This window comes from Pelobates fuscus, chromosome 7 (genome assembly GCF_036172605.1).
Source record: "Pelobates fuscus isolate aPelFus1 chromosome 7, aPelFus1.pri, whole genome shotgun sequence".
Classification (NCBI taxonomy): domain Eukaryota; kingdom Metazoa; phylum Chordata; class Amphibia; order Anura; family Pelobatidae; genus Pelobates; species Pelobates fuscus.
This window is the reverse complement of record NC_086323.1, coordinates 101,023,317-101,042,025: the sequence shown is the minus strand read 5'-3', so window position 1 is coordinate 101,042,025 and position 18,709 is coordinate 101,023,317. Positions and strand designations below refer to the sequence as shown.

The following is an 18,709-nucleotide window of genomic DNA, read 5'->3' as shown; positions in this document are numbered from 1 at the left end:
CCTACCTGACTTGCACAGTGCATTATATCAGTTTGTTATATATGGGAGCCCCATCTTGTGATTAACAAAATAGAATGTAAGCAAATATATATTATAAATGCCAATATGCATGCTTAGACTCAACATTCTCACCCTGTCATAAACTCCTAATCCTCACCTGATGTAGCTGTCTGCCTTCGGGCAGCTTCACCTGCCCATGTTTTGGGCTGGAAATGGGAGATTTTTTATTTTTATTTATATATTTCTGCCTTTTTTTGAATTTGACTATTTTAGCTTGAAGGGACACTATAACTGCCAGGAATACAAAGCTGTATTCCTGGCACTATTGCTCCCTCTGCTTTTCCCCCCACCGATTTATATAAAGGGTAAATACCCTTTAATTACTTGCTTTTCCCAGCGTTGGTGGATCGCACTCTGCCTCCTCCGAAGGCAGACTTCGTGCTGCAATGTAAACAGTGCAGTTTCTCTGGAATTAATTGCAATAGGGACACTGCATCCACACCACTTCAATGAGCTGAAGTGGTGTGAGTGCCTATAGTTTTTATATTTGTTGACTTTTGGGATTTGCTTTGAACGGTATGTGAAGTCCTACTCCGAATCTTTGTTCCAAGAATGAGTGCGTATTGCAGGGCTCGACAAATCCCAGGCGCCACGTAGGGAGGCTATTGTGCATGCTCCTCCTATAGAATCAATGCATCTCTATGAGGAACATTCAGCACCTCCATGCAGAGACTAGGAACCAACTATAGTGGCTGTCTGAGTGATGGCAGTGAAATGGCAGTGTTTACATTGAAAAGCTTACAGAGACAGAATATAGACACCAGAATCACTACATTAAGCTGTAATGTCCCTTTAGGAATTGTATTTTAGCTGCCTCCTAGATTCCAAGCAAATTTGTCAAGCCTTGGCATATCAGAGATATTGCTTTCCATGGAGATTTCTCCACTGCCTGACATTAGTACGCTCAAAAAATGATTCTGAAACAGAGGAATCCGCATTTATTTTGCAAGCTGGCTTCTTCATTTGCCAAACTTTACTTTTACCATTCCACTGGTCCTCCACTTGTTATCCTTCTCATAATTTCAATATATATTGTAAAAAAGCTAGGTTTTTCACACAATATACGTAAGATTCATTTCCTGGCACACTAGTCATTGTCCTGATGCTCCCTTCCTGGTGGAAGAGTGTATGTTACTGTTGAAATCTGGATTTAGCTGGTTAATATATAAAATAAACTATCCTTTACCGAGAAAATGAAATGTAATTCTCTGTATCTTTTTCAGCATTGGGATGTCTTTAAAACAATCACAGAAATCTTTATTCTGGTGCCGGCATTGGTGGGTCTTAAAGGTAACCTGGAAATGACACTGGCATCCCGACTCTCTACAGCAGTAAGTTACTATGTTATTGTCGTTATTTTTTATTGTTAATTGAGAGGACTGGAATGAGTGAATGATTTGTGTTTAAGCCTGTCCAAAAAAAAACAATTTCGTAGTCTTCTTCATTCTAAAAAGCCTGCTTATATCCTAAATATTTGTCTTTCTTTAAAAAAGGTAGTTATTGAATGCATTAGATTTATTGCTCAAGCTGTACACTTGCCTTCCAGGCATTAGCAAATTATTATTATTACAGTATTATTATTGGTATTTATATAGCACCAATTAATTCCGCAGCTCTTTACAATATTATGCTCAGGTGAGTGGAATTTCAGCCCTGTAGTGTGATCCATTTCACATCTCTCCCCACTAGTTCTTGGTGCTGTTTAAAAGAGTTTTTTTTTTAGTTGTGAAGTATATTATATAACAGAGAGAGAGCTTTTATGAAACTGGTAGGGCTAACTTTTGGCAACCCACAAGGCTTTAGAGAAAATTTAGATCTATTTCACTGTTTAGTGAAGGGTGTCAATCTCACTGTATTGGAGAGCTAACTTGTTTACTGAAATAGTTATGGAGTACTAAATGCATAAAATTTTATATACACAAGCGCATACAAGAAAAAAAAGCCAGCACATAGAACGACTTCACATAATGTAATTAATGTAATTTATGTGTAGTGTTGGTGCTTGAATGCAGTTGCGTGTTTGTGTTTTGCAATTTAAATACAGTGTTGTATTTGTATGTAGTGTTGGTGTTTGAATGCAGGGGTGTGTGAGTAGTGTTCACATTGGAGTGCATGTGTGTATGTGTGCTCAGTATTCACAGATGCATTTTGTGTTTGTGTGTAGTGTTTGTTTTGAATGCAGGGGTGTATTTGTATGTAGTGTTGGTGTTTCACTGCATGGGTGTGTTTATGTGCATTGTTAGTGTTTGAATGCAGGGACATATTTGTGTGCAGCTTTGTGTTTGAATGCAGGGGTGTGTATATTTGTGCAGTTATGGCATTTGAATGCTGGGACGTATGCCCTGCCACACACTGAAACAGACATGTACAAACAGACACATGTACACACATACAGATGAATACACTGACACAGATATGCACACACACTCATATACAAGTACACAGACAGACAGCTGCACATGCACACAGACACATAGATATAAGTAACAATTACCGTATATACTCGAGTATAAGACGAGTTTTTCAGCACATTTTTTGCAACTTACATTGCCATAATACAGACAGGTCCGCCGGGCTCATTACAAACCCGGCGGTCCTGGTGGGGGCTGGCAGGAAGCTGTTACTTACCTTTACAGCAGCTCCTGTCAGCTCCCTTCTCTCTCCTCCGGTCAGCTCCCACTGTAAATCTCGCGAGAGCCGCGGAGTCAGAGCGTTGCCACGGGTTACCGTGGCAATGCTCCGTGCGGCCGCGAGGCTTACAGTGGGAGCTGACCGGAGGAGAGAGAAGGGAGCTGACAGGAGCTGCTGTGAAGGTAAGTTACAGATTCCTGCCAGCCCCCCTCCTACAGCCCATCCACTGGACCACCAGGGAATGAGAGCTCCCTCCCTGGCCATGTATCAAGCAGGGAGGGGGGACGAATAAAATATAAATAAAAAATTAAATTAAATAATAATAATTTAAAATAATTATATAATAATAATAATAGTAAAAATAATAATAATATAGAAATAAAATATAATATATAAAAAAATAATATTTTAATAATAAAAATAATTAAGAACAATAATAAAAATGCCCACCCCCCCACCAAGGCTCTGCATCAGACACACAAACACTCTCTGCATCACACATGCACACACACATGCACACTACATTCATACACACCCACACTGCATTCATACACACCCACATTCAAACACACACACACTGCATTCATACCACACCACACACACTGCATTATATACACACACACTACGCGCACTGCATTCATACACACACACACTGCATTCATACACACACCACACACACTGCATTCATACACACACTGCATTATATACACACACACTACGCACACTGCATTCATACATACACACACTGCACTCATACACACACACACCGCGCATTCATTATATACACACACTGTAAATAAATATTCAATTAATATAATTTTGGGGGGATATAATTTTATTTAGAAATTTACCAGTAGCTGCTGCATTTCCCACCCTAGTCTTATACTCGAGTCAATAAGTTTTTCCCAGTTTTTTGGGGTAAAATTAGGGGTCTCGACTTATATTCGGGTCGACTTATACTCAAGTATATACGGTAACATAGTTTTAGCCATTATCTTGTTTCCTCGGGTGTAGGAAGGTATATGGCCATAGAGTGAATAAAGAATGAAGTCTAACAACTTTAATGCCATCAGTTTCATACTTGTATTAGTGTTTTTATTAAGGGCTGCATATGAAGAATGTGGCACTCACTTCTAGCGTGGTAGAAGGAGAGGTCATGAAAGGTGGGGTCAAATCATGACCCCAAATAATGTTCCTCGGTTAACTAGTGGATGGGTTTAGACCTTATCTTCTGATACCAGAACCCCTCAGCACAGACTTCCATTAGGAAGTTGGCCAGGTGGCTTGAACGAGGTGAAGATGAACTCAATGTCCTTAACATGATGGGCAACCTGAAAGGCAATAGGAGCCAAGAGAGATAACAGTATCTCACGGGATCAGAAAGGGACAATAAGTTAATGGCACAAACTTCCCTGAAGAGAAAAGAATAAGGTCACTTATCAGAAATTGTTATATAATGTTTATATATCCCCTATGTATGACAAATATGTATTTTTGAGGTGTGAAAAATAAAATTAAATGTAGGAATCCACAATTATTTATCCTGGAACTGGGCTCTTCCATCTATACAGCTCTCTGACAATTATGGTTATAAGCTCTTCCAGGTCCTTGGCATCTGGCAGTAAACATAAAGAAAACATACTAAGAAGAAAAGAAACAAACCAATGTTTCTACTCCCCCTCCTCTTCATTTGCAACACGTGCCATTGCTGTGCCTAGTCTAAGCAGAATTATGATATCCTTGCTAAATCTTTAATATAATTTTTTTTTTAAATGTACTGCATGAAAAAGATTTCCAATGGGGGGGCGGGGCCAAGCCAGCAAGCGGAGCAGATGCATGGAGGCTGAGCTCCTGCTGGATTCCTCGACTAGCACCGTTAACTCGCTAAAAACAGAGACATAAAACTCCCGGGATACCCTACCTATATAGAGAAGGTCCCGCTGATACGCCTGACGCTTTCCACGAGCGATTCGGTGATCGGGAACCCACGATGGCTGGCTGGGACCTACACGCGACGGAGACAGGGAGAGACGGCCGCTCTCCCAGTCCACGAACCGGAGGAACTGACCTGCCAGCAACCTGTCCCCCCCCCTGACCGGCAGGGGTTATCCCGGTCCAAGCGGACACACACCTACCCGGAGAGAAGGGGAGGTGAAACAAGCCAATGACTGTCTCAGCAGCCGACGCGCCAAACATGGCGGAAACCACGTGCCTCCCCCTCCATCAGTCCGAGCTTCAGACTAAGCTGGAGGCTATCTTCAACGCCTTTTGGCTTAAACTGGCAAACCGGGCACTCCAACAAGCCTCCCTGCAAACAAGCAGGCACTCACCTGATCGGCTCCCATCTCACGCTGAGCACCAAACCTGGGATCGCACAGCAAAGATGGTCACAAGGGGAAACCGGAAAAGGCCACACACTCCAACCAAGCTCCAGAGACTAAACAGAAAGCAGCCGGCGGGACGCAACATGGAACCCTGCCAAAGGCCCACAGCATTCCTGGGACCTCCCACCCAAGGGACTAAATTGGCTTACATAACCACATCGGCACCCAGAGGCCCGAAACCATTCCGGCGCCAAAGAACCCGCCCGGCAAAGTTCCGCAGCCGACCTGACACACGGCCCCAGCTGAGAAAATCACCTGGACACAGCTCTTTACCTCGAAAGACCCACACTACCCGGGCACACAAGCAGCCCGTCACAGGGCTAGCCACTGCTTGGCGACCTGTAGCCGCCCAGGAGGCAATGGCACAAAGCTACACACAAGCTCACACAGCCGGGGGGTTCACAAACGAGATGGCTAATGGCAGCGGAAAAAACGACCTACCGCCCCTGGGCATAGGCTGACTGGACAGTATAGGTTGCAATCGGGCAGACTACCTCCTGATCGCTGCCTGTGATGCCTCCACTGCTATAACTGTTCATGACTCCCCAAATGCCCTCTTATGATAGTTAAAATTGTGATCTCTCTTCTCCTGTTGTGCGTATTAGTACCTCGCCAGGTATTTACTCTATTGTTATAAAGCCTTATGATTATTAAAAAAATAAAAAAAATAAACGTAATACCTAACGTAAAGTACCACGTATAGCGTGGAAATGTTCTGCATTGTACTTTCAGTTACACTCTGTTTAGGATATTCCTTTCTGTCAATTTTGTCATTTATTATGCTGAGTTCTCATCTTTATATCTGCAACAGAAACCTTTAGTGTTCCATGGGTGTCCAAGCCTAATGCAACTAATCTTAATTTCTTGTTGTATCGGAATTACACAGAGCTGGACTCACTGTTGTGTTTATCCTACCAGCGGCAACTTACAGCATGCCTTTAAATCCCATGACCCAGTTTTGTGTCCCACTATATTTTGGTGAAGGGAACTGTCTGAATTAACGGAAGTCACACACTGCCTTCCTCTTATTATTTAGTTCTAGTTAGAAATAAAACGTTAACTGCCTGTAAAATGGAATGATGTGACCACTAACCTTATAGACAAATTGCATCTAAACTGTGTAAAACTAGACGACTGGTGACCAGTATTTTTCTTTTTGTTGTTTTTTTGTCTTACATCTAATAGAGTTATGTTGTTTAATTACGCAACTCATGTCCTGAATGGCAGTCAGACCTGTCCAGATAGCACCCACCTCTCTTACTGATATAATCTTTGTCGATCATAAGCATTATCTAGTTTAATATAGAAAAGTGTAACCTTATATGTCACGTAATGTCTAATCTACACTGTTATCCATTAAGTGTTCCCACTTGTTTTATATACTTTTACTCTAACAATATAATTGTCTAAGCTAGTTAAAATTATAAAAAATGTGCAAATTCTCATGCCACTACCTAACGTATGTCAATACTGTAACACGCTGTTGTGGCGTCTGTTAATATCTTGTACCCACCTGCACAACACAAAATAAAGAATTAAAAAAAAAAAAAAAAAAAGATTTCCAATGTTTTATTCAGCGCAATTTTGTAACCCACAGGATTTGGTGATGCTAATTCATACGGAGATTAGAGTAAATCCCTATGGGATTGGATTAATGTAAAACAATAAAAAATGTAATTCAATTAGTTTTACTTTTATTGCAATATAATCATAAAATGAGATATTATTGTCTGCATTATTATTAGCGTTGACATATTCCACGCTTTATAATTATAGAATTATAAGAATGAGCTTACAATCTATGAGAATTTGTGATGTGTAGGCAAATGTATATCATTAGGAGTCTTGCCCAAGGACAATAACTGGTAAGGTGGTCTGACTGGGATACCAACTTGAGTTTCTTGGCTCTAAATATGTTATCACTACCTACATACCGGTAGTGAGATTGATTGTCATGTTAATTATTTTTGAGAGTGTAGAATTATTCCTACCGACTTCTTAGGTGGAAACAACTGGCTTACTGTCTGCTAGCAAAGCAGTGTACACAGCATTCGGTGTTTGCCTTTTTAATGTAGTACAGGCAAGTTTATATTAGTGATTTGATTTCCCTGTGGCACATACAGTTCGGAAAGCTAGCCTAATCCCTACAGCAGCAGAATGTGTCCTGCACATGTAGTCCGTATATGCCAAGAATGTGCACTTTGTATTCTGTTCATCTATGTATGCATGAAATAAAAAGAAAAAACAACAGAAGGGGTAGCGCCACAGAGTAGAAATACCTAAGGTACAGTGGGAAACAACTTGGATAGGAAAAAATATATATAAATAAATAAAAAATAAATGGTTATATATACGAAAATGTCCTGATTAAAGAGTCCATAGGTAGGAAAAGTCCAAAACTAGTATTCCAATATGGTTGCAAATGTACATTGGCCAGGGGTGGTATCCGGAGGTTTGAGAAGGATTCTTCGATGGGGATGTCAAAGATGATCAGCAGTGGATCTGTATATGGGAAAAGAAAGGAGATGATGGTACAGTATGTACTGGCAGGGAGAGTATAAAATATATAATAGATAGAGTCCTACTCACGTTTTATGGAGCTAGAAGTAGCTCCAGTATAGATAGCGTGCAGTGGTACAATCCCCACTTTAAATAATATGTGAATATAGCTTCTCAGTTGGGTGAGGACCATAAAATATAAAAAGAAACAATAAATAGTGCTCACAGTTTAAGAAACCAGGAATACTATTCCTGGTATTTTAAAATGTGAGCACTATTTGTCGTTTCTTTTTATATTTTATGGTCCTCACACAACTGAGAAGCTATATTCACATATCCAGAGTACCTACTGAGGATCACTGAAATTATTATATATGATTTATTTCCTTATATGGAGTATGAGACACACTGTTTATATATAAAAGAAAGCATGGTTACTTGGAAGTGTGCCCCTTATACAGTGTTAATAATTTATTTTTCTCACATTGTTCAATAAAAATTTTTTTGAAAAGAAATGTGTCCCTCACAGGATAGTCATCATTGAAATGGTAATTGCTTTACAGGGCTGAAGTGATGGAGATGGAGCACAGTCACTGTTTCAGCAAGGGATCCTTTTTGTTTGTATACACTTGTGTTTGTTTCAGTCTGAATTAGACAGTAACTGGCAAATTACTAAAAAGTACCAAATCATATTTACGTTCATCGTTCATGCATTTGTGTGTATATATATATATATATATATATATATATATATATCATCTGTTATTTGGTGATTTTTGTTTTGTGTTGGTGAAGTGTTACATCTTATTTTGCTTTGTCTCTTCTTTCAGGCAAATACCGGGCAGTTGGATGACCAGAAAGAGAGGTGGAAGTTAGCCATTAGTAACTTGGCGTTAATTCAGGTCAGTCCTATGGAGATTCCCAGGACGTTTTGATTGGAGGGCTCACTATGCTGGTGACAGCTGCTAAAAAATCATCTGGCCAATATGGAGCTCTCCTGCAGTGGTGGATTTTTCTTTCCCATCGTGCCTTGCAAACCAAAGGCATAGCTCCTTGGATATACAATCCACAACAGCTAGAGAGAGTCAGCTGTCCATCTATGTTCTAAAAAGGAATCTTAAATGAGTTTCCCTGTTTACTATGCATTGTGCTTGTTGACCATGCAGAACTATAGAATAGGTCTTTCATCTCTTTGTGTAGTATTTATCAGTACTAGGATGCTGGTTGAATATATTGCAAAATTGTCTATCAGACATGATCACATCTATTCTAAAAAATATTGCTTATCCAAGGGACAATTATCTTTTTGTGATACATTGTATGAAAAGCAAAAATCCAGAAAACCACAATGTATGTATATTTGTCTTATGTTATCATATCCCATCTGAGATACATATTTTCTAAAGTAACAGGTTTACATTTTATAGCCTTTCTAAATAACTAGAATCTTCCATTATCCTAATACATTTTGTTACACATTTTTAGTTCTGTAAAATTCTTTGAAACAGGTCCCCAAAATTGCATCACAATTCACATGTGTGGTCTTAATATTGATTTATCAAGAGGCAAAATTATATTTTTGTCCTTTTTATGCATTATTATACTTTAGTAGTCCTACTCATTTATGTATTTCCCTAAGCCAGTACCATTTAGAATATAGTTTCTTATGTCTTCCTCACATAAAAATACATAAGTTTGCATATAGCTATATCGACAGAGATATTTACTATAGAGAGCATTGTCAGGAATTCAGAGTGAATTCCAAATTGAAGGCCAAAGTAGTCGAACTGGAAATATTCTCCAATTCCCCTGTGTGTCCAGTTCAGATACTTTGGCCTAAAACTTTTTCGAATTCCTGAAAATTCTCACTTTAACCCTTGTACTGTAAATCTCATTTGTAAGTTTTCTGCCCAGTTCTCTAATTTTTTAAAATCCCACAATAGTTAGGTAATATGTTCACAGGGTATTATCTTACCTAGTTTTGTATCATTTGCAGAAACAGACACATGCTTTTAAATGCCATTGTAAGATTATTAATAAACAATTTGAAGGCTATTCAAAATTAACCAAGAACAGAATCTTGAGGGGCACCACTTTTGTCTCACTTAAAAATGTTCCATTATACACTACTATCTGCTCTTAAAGGAACACTATAGGGTCAGAAACACAAACATGTATCCCTGACCCTATAGTGTTTAACCCACCATTTAGGTGGCTTGCTCCCCCTTAGCCCCCCTCTAAAAGTTTAAAACTCACATTATTTCCAGTGTTGCACGGGTCTGCCGGCACTGGCCTTTTGTGACACCATCAGAATTCTTAACTCATTGGCTTAAATAGGCACGGGGGCGGGGCCAAGTGCCATTTTGGCCAATCAGACCTCCTTATAGAGATGCATCTCTATGAGGAAAATTCAGCGTCTCCATGCAGAGGGTGGGGACGCTGAACGTCAGTGCTGCTTTTTCGGCAGCACTGACCCAGGAAGCACTTCCAGTGGCCACTTGGAGGTGTCCCTAGAGGCAATGTAAACACTGCCTTTTCTCTAAAAAGGCAGTGTTTGCATGAAAAAAAGCCTGAAGGGAACTATTGTACTCATCAGAACAACTACATTAAGCCATAGTTGTTCTGGTGACTATAGTGTCCCTTTAATCTTTAAACCAATGTGCAATCCAAGAAGAAGAAGAATTGCTTTTAACTAGTACAGTATCTTTTGAGTGAAATTATATTAATGTCTTGGCAAAATCCATGTAGATCACGTTGCAACACCCTGATCTATACATTTACTGATTTTATTTTTAGAATTAGATGGTTAGTTTGACAAGATCTCTTCATAAAACCATGTGGATTGCTACTAATGATGCTGTTGTTACTGTTGTTCACTGTGATTCATATTGATTTCCTGAATATAATTGCTTAATAACCCTTCATATAATTTCCAACATAGAAGTAAGGTTCATGGGTCTGTAATTTCCCTACAGAAATGTGGATCCATTTTAAAATATGGGTACTACATCTGCTATTCTCCGATAATTTGATATGATTTATTAAATATTTGGTTATTAGAACAATTGCATCTAGGTGCATTAGCTCATGTTGGGCCAGGTCCTCAAGGAGTTAAAATCTACAGAGGTCAGTCTGACCCTCTGTGTGTGTTATGTAACTGCTCTGTGTATCTTTGTTGCAGGTTCAGGCCACAGTGGTCGGGCTTCTGGCTGCTATTGCTGCTGTCATCTTGGGTGCCATGTCTAAAGGTTACGTGGAGATGGACCAAGTTTTTGTACTCTGTGCCAGTAGCGTCACCACAGCATTCATAGCGGCTCTGTCCTTGGGTAAGTTCTCATTCTTTTTGGGAAAATGCCGAATCTTAATCAGGAACAGTATTTCATTAACCATAGGCATGTGCCATGATTTCATACACTCCTGCAAGCTATCCTAATCTTTTGCATTACATTGTTAGGGTTCTAATCCTATTTACCTCAGGCAGGAATAATTCTTAGGGTATCACATAGACACCCACAGTGGCTTGCCTATTAGTAACTGTTAAAATCATTCTGACATTTTTAGAATGATATACAGTGATCAACCACAACAGTAAAACCACCTGCCTAATATTGTGTAGGACCCCTCATGCTGCCAAAACAGCTCTAATGCGTTGAGACATGGACGCCACAAGATCTTTAAACGTGTCCTGTTGTATCTGGCACCAAGACATTAGCAGCAGATCCTTTAAGTCCTGCAGGTTGTGAGGTGGACTTCTATGGATCAGATTTGTTGTTCCAGCACTTCCCACAGATGCCCAATCAGACTGAGATCTTGGGAATTTGAAGGCTAAGGCAACACCTTGAACTCTTTGTCATGTTCCTTAAACCATTCCTGAACAATTTTTGCAGTGTGTCAGAGTGCATTATCCTACTGAAGGAGGCCACTGCCATCAAGTAACACTATTTCCATGAAGGGTTATACATGGTCTGCAAAAATCTATAGGTAGGTGGTACGTGTCAAAGTAACATCCACATGAATGCCAGGACCCAAGGTTTCCCAGCAGAACATTGCCCAGCAGAGCATAACACTGCTTTCGATGGATTGCCTTCTTCCCATAGTGCATCTTGCTGCCATCTCTTCTCCAGTTAAAGGACGCACATGCCCATGGCCACCCACCTTATCTAAAATAAAATGTGATTCATCAGACCAGGCGGTCTTCTTTTATTGCTCCATGGTCCAATTCTTATGCTCATGTTATCATTGAATCAGCTTTTGGTGGTGGAAAGGGGTCATCACGGGAACTCTGACTAGTCTGGGGCTACGCAGCCCCATAAACAGAAAACTGCAATGCATTGTGTGTTCTGACACCTTTCTATCATGGCCAGCATTAAGTCTTTCAGCAATGTGGCTTGCAGTACCTCTTATGTATGATCGGACCAAGCTAGTCTTCCTTCCTCACGTGAGTCAATGAGCCTTAGGTGTCTATGAACCAGACACCGGTTCACTGGTTTTCCTTCCTTGCACCACTTTTGATAAGTACTAACCACTGCATATCAGGAACACCGCACAAGACCTGGCGTTTTGGAGATGCTCTGACCCAGTTGTCTAGTCATCACTATTTGGTCCTTGTCAAAGTCACTCGGATCTTTTCGCTTGCCCATATTTCCTGCTTCCAACACAAAATTCAAGTGCTGACTGTTTACTTACTGCCTAAAATGTCCCACCCCTTGACAGGTGCCATTGTAACAATATAATCAATGTTATTCACTTCACTTGTCAGTGGTTTTAATCTTGTGGCTGATCAGTGTAATTTTATTAAAGACACGGAGGCTCATATTATGCATAACTCTTTCTTTATTCCCTCAGCAGCAAAGATAGAGGAATATAAATACTATCAAAAATGAAAGAAAAAACTGTATAGGTACACAGGCAACCAATCACATAACAGAGGAAGTGACTATGAAAGGCCTGTGTCTCCCACAATCCCCCTCTTTCTTTGCTGCTCCCTCAGACCAGCTAAGTATTCTGCTCCTCTTGTGATTTTATATTTGCATTTATTGTTGTTATTTAACTGCATTTTCTATGTGCAGTTTCTTTGTCTACTGTTATATTGTTTAACTCCTGCTGGTGTGCCTGGGTTATCCCCACCTTTTCCCTGCTTCTTCCCGCCGGGTGTGCCTTCTCTGCCTCTGTCCCCGCGCTGCCCTGCTTCTGTGGGGAGCACGCGGGACTTCTGTGCTGTTTTGCCGCGGCTGTATTTCACTGCTGCGGCTGTCCCATAGCGATCGCGGCTTCCACGCGCGGGTAGGGTGCACGCGCCCCTTCCCCCGCCGGTGGGCTGACCGCGATCGTTAACGGCATTCTTGCACGTGCGGCGGCCATTTTGGGGCTGATTTTCCTCGCGGCCGGTCTCACTTGTTCTCCCGCCCTGCGGTCTGACTTTCTCTCGGTCTTGCAGGCCACTGGGTCCCCTGGGCACACCAGCACTCAGGTTATCTTGTTCTTTTCTCCTGTGGGTTACTGTCAGGGTACCTGGAGTCTCTACCTTTGAGAGAGGTAGAGACTTAGAAGTTTATCCGTCCGGACGCCATGTCTCCTCGGTCTCCCGCGGTTCACTCGGTCTTGCTAACGCCGGCCGCGAGGGAGTCACTTCCTTTTATAACAGGAGGACCGGAGGTAGACGTCATGACGCCAACCCGAAACATCCTGCCACTCAAATCTCGGGAGACGAATCAGGACTCGCCGGAGGCGTGTCCTCTCTCCCTAGCCAGGATACTTAACGGTGGTTCTCTCATTCACTCATTGCCCTGTCGTGGTTCTAGTCCGCCTAGTCACACAGTGCTTTATGATTCACTTGTCTTTTGGTTCTGACCCGGCTTTGTTGTTTACTCTCCTGCCTTTCTGTTATCCTTGACCCGGCTTGTCTCTCGCTTACCTGTCCTCTGTTATCCTCGACCTCGGCTTGTCTCTGACCATTCTATTGTAGTTATACGTTAGTCCGGCCATTCTAAGGACCGGTATACGTATCTGCTACTCTTTGTACTCTGCGTGTTGGATCCCTGACCCGATCCTGACATTACGACAGGGCCATGGATCCTGCAGGTACAAATTGTCAGCTTGGTTCTCCTGATCCTAGGTTTGACGCCATGGATCATAGGATGGATCAGATGGCTCTAGCACTACAGGCGCTGCTGTCTCGCCCTATTAATCCACCTGAGGAGAGGCGTAATACTTCTGCTTCTTCTGTGGGTTCGGGGTTAGAGGTAGCTACTGTAGGTGCTTCTTCCCGAGTTACCCCACCTGTACGTTATGCTGGTACCCCTGAGAGGTGTCGTGGCTTTTTGAACCAGATCAGTATTCATTTCGAGCTACAGCCTCGGTCATACCCTACTGATAGGGCAAAGGTGGGATTTATTATTACCTTACTCATTGAGAAGGCTCTGAGATGGGCTAATCCGTTGTGGGAGAATGATAATCCATTAGTCTATAACTATAATTCCTTTGTAGCTGCTTTTAAAAGAACTTTTGACCCTCCTGGCAGGAAGGCCAATGCAGCTAGATTACTGTTGCGCCTTAGACAAGACAACCAAACACTTGTGGATTATGCACTAGAGTTCAGGTCTTTGGCGGCAGAGGTAAAATGGAATGAACAAGCCTATATAGACGTATTCTTAAATGGTTTATCTGATGTAATACTTGATGAGATAGCGACAAGAGAGCTTCCCGAGAACCTGGAGGATTTAATTTCCTTTATCTCTCGTATTGACGAACGTCTAAGGGAGAGACAGAATACTCGAGATAGAACCGCTAAATCTTCTCCTAGATTAGTACCTTCGTTTCAAATTTCTGAAACCAAAGATCCACAGGTTTCAGAACCTATGCAGTTAGGCCTTACTCGTCTCTCAGAGGAGGAGAGACAGTACAGGAGAAGAGAGGGACTGTGTATGTATTGTGGGTCCAGAGGTCATGTACGTTTGAGCTGTCCCAGCCGTCCGGGAAACGCTCGCACCTAAGTTTCTCTAGAGGACAGACCTTGGGTGTTTCGATTTTGTCCTCTACTCATAACTACCAAGAACATAGACTCCTATTACCGGTCTCTTTAACTTGGGAGAAGGGAACTTTAGAAACTATGGCATTGATTGACTCCGGCGCTGCTGAGAATTTTATCGACCAAAAGTTTCTCATCAAACACACTATCCCATCTCAGTTAAGGAAGACACCCTTGGCTGTTGAAGCCATTGATGGTAGACCTTTAGTTGAGCCTGTGATTTTCCGGGAGACCACACCTCTTTACTTAACTACTGGTATTCTACACAAGGAGGAAATATCCCTACTACTCATTTCATCTCCTTCTGTTCCCATAGTCCTGGGATACTCCTGGCTTAAGAGACATAACCCCGTTATAGATTGGAAATCAGGGGAAATAGTTTCATGGGGCCAGAATTGTCAAGTGAATTGTTTAAAGAAAGTGTCACCTCTTTGTAGTGTCAACTCACTTAATAACGCTACTGACTCTACCAAAGTACAGATACCGTCCTTGTATCAAGATTTAAAGGCAGTATTTGACAAAAGAAAGGCTGATACCTTACCGCCACATAGGCCTTTTGAGTGCAAAATTAATTTACTTTCTGGTACCATGCCCCCCAGGGGTCATGTATACCCTTTGTCCACGAATGAAAACTTAGTTCTAGAAGAGTATATTCGTGAAAACCTAGACAAGGGGTTCATTAGAAGATCCTCCTCTCCTGCTGGGGCTGGATTCTTTTTTGTTAAAAAGAAGGATGGTTCTTTGAGACCTTGCATTGACTACCGAGGCCTTAACAAGATAACCATCAGAAATGTTTATCCGATTCCCTTGATCACCGAGCTTTTTGATCGATTAAAAAATTCTAAAATTTTCACTAAGTTAGACCTTAGAGGTGCTTATAATTTGGTGAGAATCCACGACGGTGACGAGTGGAAAACTGCATTCAATACTCGATATGGGCACTATGAGTATACTGTAATGCCTTTTGGTCTCTGCAATGCTCCGGCAGTATTTCAGGACCTTATTAATGAGGTTCTTAGGGAGTTTCAAGATGACTGTGTAATTGTATACCTTGATGATATTCTTATACATTCCAGGGATATTGAGACTCACCACAGACAAGTCAGGAGGGTTTTACACAAACTTCTTCAGCATGGCTTGTACTACAAACTAGAGAAATGCAGCTTTGACCAATCCCAAACTACGTTTCTTGGTTATGTGATTTCTGGGGAAGGGTTTGAAATGGATCCGGAGAAGCTCCAATCCATATTGGAGTGGCCTTTACCTCAGGGTCTCAAGGCTATCCAGAGATTCATTGGTTTCTCCAATTACTACAGACGTTTCATTAAGGGATACTCCTCTATCATTGCTCCCATCACCAACATGACCAAACAAGGGGCTGAGACTAAGAATTGGTCTACTGAAGCTCTTCGGGCTTTTAAGACACTCAAAGAGCTGTTTGCTTCCGCACCAATTTTAGTCCACCCTGATACTACTCTACCTTTCCTACTCGAAGTTGACGCTTCTGAGACAGGTATAGGTGCTGTTCTGTCCCAAAGGTTGGGTGTAGATAAACCATTACATCCTTGTGGATACTTTTCCAAAAAATTGTCCGGTACTGAAAGCAGATATGACATTGGTGACAGGGAACTACTAGCGGTTATAATGGCCTTGAAGGAGTGGAGACATTTATTGGAGGGTACTTTGCATCCTGTTACTATTTTGACAGATCATAAAAACTTATCCTATATTGGGGAGGCTAAACGACTATCATCTAGACAGGTTCGTTGGTCCATATTTCTCACTCACTTCAACTACGTACTCACATATAGGCCAGGTTCTAAGAATTCTAAAGCCGACGCCTTATCTCGCCAATATGAACCTGCTGCCGTATCTGAGCCGGTTTTGTCCTCTATAGTACCCAAGTGTAACATTATCGCTAACACTACTCTCAAAGTTCATTCCCCGCTACTTGATCAGATAAGGAACTTGCAGCATCTGGCACCTAGACTGACTCCGGCTTCCAGACTTTTCGTTCCCCCTGAACTTCAATTGGAGCTCTTACAGTGTCTTCACGAGAGTAAGGTGGCTGGTCATCCGGGTGTTCGCAAGACGTATTCTTTGATCTCCAAGGATTTCTGGTGGCCGTCGTTACGGAAGGATATTAAGGATTTTATCGGGGTTTGTGTGGTCTGTACTAAAACCAAACTACCGCATACGCTTCCTTGTGGTCTTCTACAACCGCTGGAAATTCCTGACAAACCTTGGTCCTGTGTGGCAATGGACTTTATTGTGGATCTGCCGGTTTCTAAGAAGCACACTGTTATCCTCACCGTAGTCGATAGGTTTACCAAGATGGCACATTTCGTACCTTTGCCTAAACTCCCGACTTCTCCTGAATTGGCGGAGGTCTTTGCTAAAGAGATTTTTCGTTTGCATGGGATTCCTTCGGAGATCACTTCTGATAGAGGCTCCCAATTTGTTTCACGTTTTTGGAGGTCGTTCTGTTCTCAATTAGGCATCAAATTGAATTTTTCGTCCGCCTATCATCCTCAGTCTAACGGAGCTGCTGAACGAACTAACCAGAAGATTGAGCAATACTTACGTTGTTTTGTTTCCGAACACCAGGACGATTGGGTCGGTTTGATTCCTTGGGCAGAGTTTGCGCACAACAATCTCGTTTGTGACTCCACGCATTCAAGTCCCTTCTTCATGAACTATGGCTTTCATCCATCCATTCTTCCCCCGGTTTCTCCTTCCCAAGGAGTGCCGTCGGTTGATGTCCATGTGGCCAATTTGAGGAAGTTGTGGGATCAGACTCGACAGATTCTTCTACACAATTCTGTACTGGTAAAGAAACATGCTGACAAACGTAGAAGGGCGGCTCCGAATTTTGTTCCGGGCGATAGAGTGTGGTTGAGCACTAGGAATATTCGTCTTAAAGTTCCTTCCATGAAATTCGCTCCTCGTTATATTGGTCCCTACAGGATCTTGACTCGAATTAACCCAGTGGCATATCGTCTAGCTCTTCCAGCTACTTTACGCATCCCGAACTCCTTTCACGTGTCATTGTTGAAACCTCTAATCTGTAACAGATTCTCCTCCACAATCGCCCCTCCGCGCCCTGTTCAGGTGGAGGGTCAGGAGGAATATGAGGTTAACTCCATTATTGATTCTCGTGTCTCCCGGGGACGAGTACAATATTTAGTTGACTGGAAGGGATATGGTCCTGAGGAGAGGAGTTGGGTACCACAAGAAGATGTTCATGCTCCTCGTCTTCGCAGGGCATTTCACTCCCGCTTTCCATCTCGCCCCGGCTCCTTCCGCCCGGTGGGCGTATCTGAGGGGGGGGGTACTGTCAGGGTACCTGGAGTCTCTACCTTTGAGAGAGGTAGAGACTTAGAAGTTTATCCGTCCGGACGCCATGTCTCCTCGGTCTCCCGCGGTTCACTCGGTCTTGCTAACGCCGGCCGCGAGGGAGTCACTTCCTTTTATAACAGGAGGACCGGAGGTAGACGTCATGACGCCAACCCGAAACATCCTGCCACTCAAATCTCGGGAGACGAATCAGGACTCGCCGGAGGCGTGTCCTCTCTCCCTAGCCAGGATACTTAACGGTGGTTCTCTCATTCACTCATTGCCCTGTCGTGGTTCTAGTCCGCCTAGTCACACAGTGCTTTATGATTCACTTGTCTTTTGGTTCTGACCCGGCTTTGTTGTTTACTCTCCTGCCTTTCTGTTATCCTTGACCCGGCTTGTCTCTCGCTTACCTGTCCTCTGTTATCCTCGACCTCGGCTTGTCTCTGACCATTCTATTGTAGTTATACGTCAGTCCGGCCATTCTAAGGACCGGTATACGTATCTGCTACTCTTTGTACTCTGCGTGTTGGATCCCTGACCCGATCCTGACAGTTACTCAACCCTGTATTTTTAGTTTAATAATTTTAAAATAAGTTTTAGAGTTTTCTGTACATTTGTAGCTTGCTTTTACTAATATGCAGGACAGGGATGAGGAGCCAGAAGGCCTTGCTGGGGACTTTACCCAGGACAATCCTGAGGGTAATGTGGCTTCCCAGGAATTCCAGGCCCTTCTGGACGCCACTATGGCATCTTCATTACAAAAGGCTTT

At 42.3% G+C, this 18,709-nt stretch overlaps 1 protein-coding gene across 3 annotated transcripts in view; it reads left to right on the top strand.

The window, feature by feature from the left end:
* Positions 1-18,709, top strand: part of SLC41A3 (solute carrier family 41 member 3) — a 65,138-nt gene that overhangs the window by 25,130 nt on the left and 21,299 nt on the right. For all 3 annotated transcript variants that reach the window (XM_063426273.1, XM_063426274.1, XM_063426275.1), the window contains 3 exons: positions 1,284-1,391; positions 8,405-8,476; positions 10,756-10,900. In XM_063426273.1, coding sequence (XP_063282343.1) covers positions 1,284-1,391; positions 8,405-8,476; positions 10,756-10,900 — 325 coding nt within the window. The remainder of the gene's footprint in view (positions 1-1,283; positions 1,392-8,404; positions 8,477-10,755; positions 10,901-18,709) is intronic.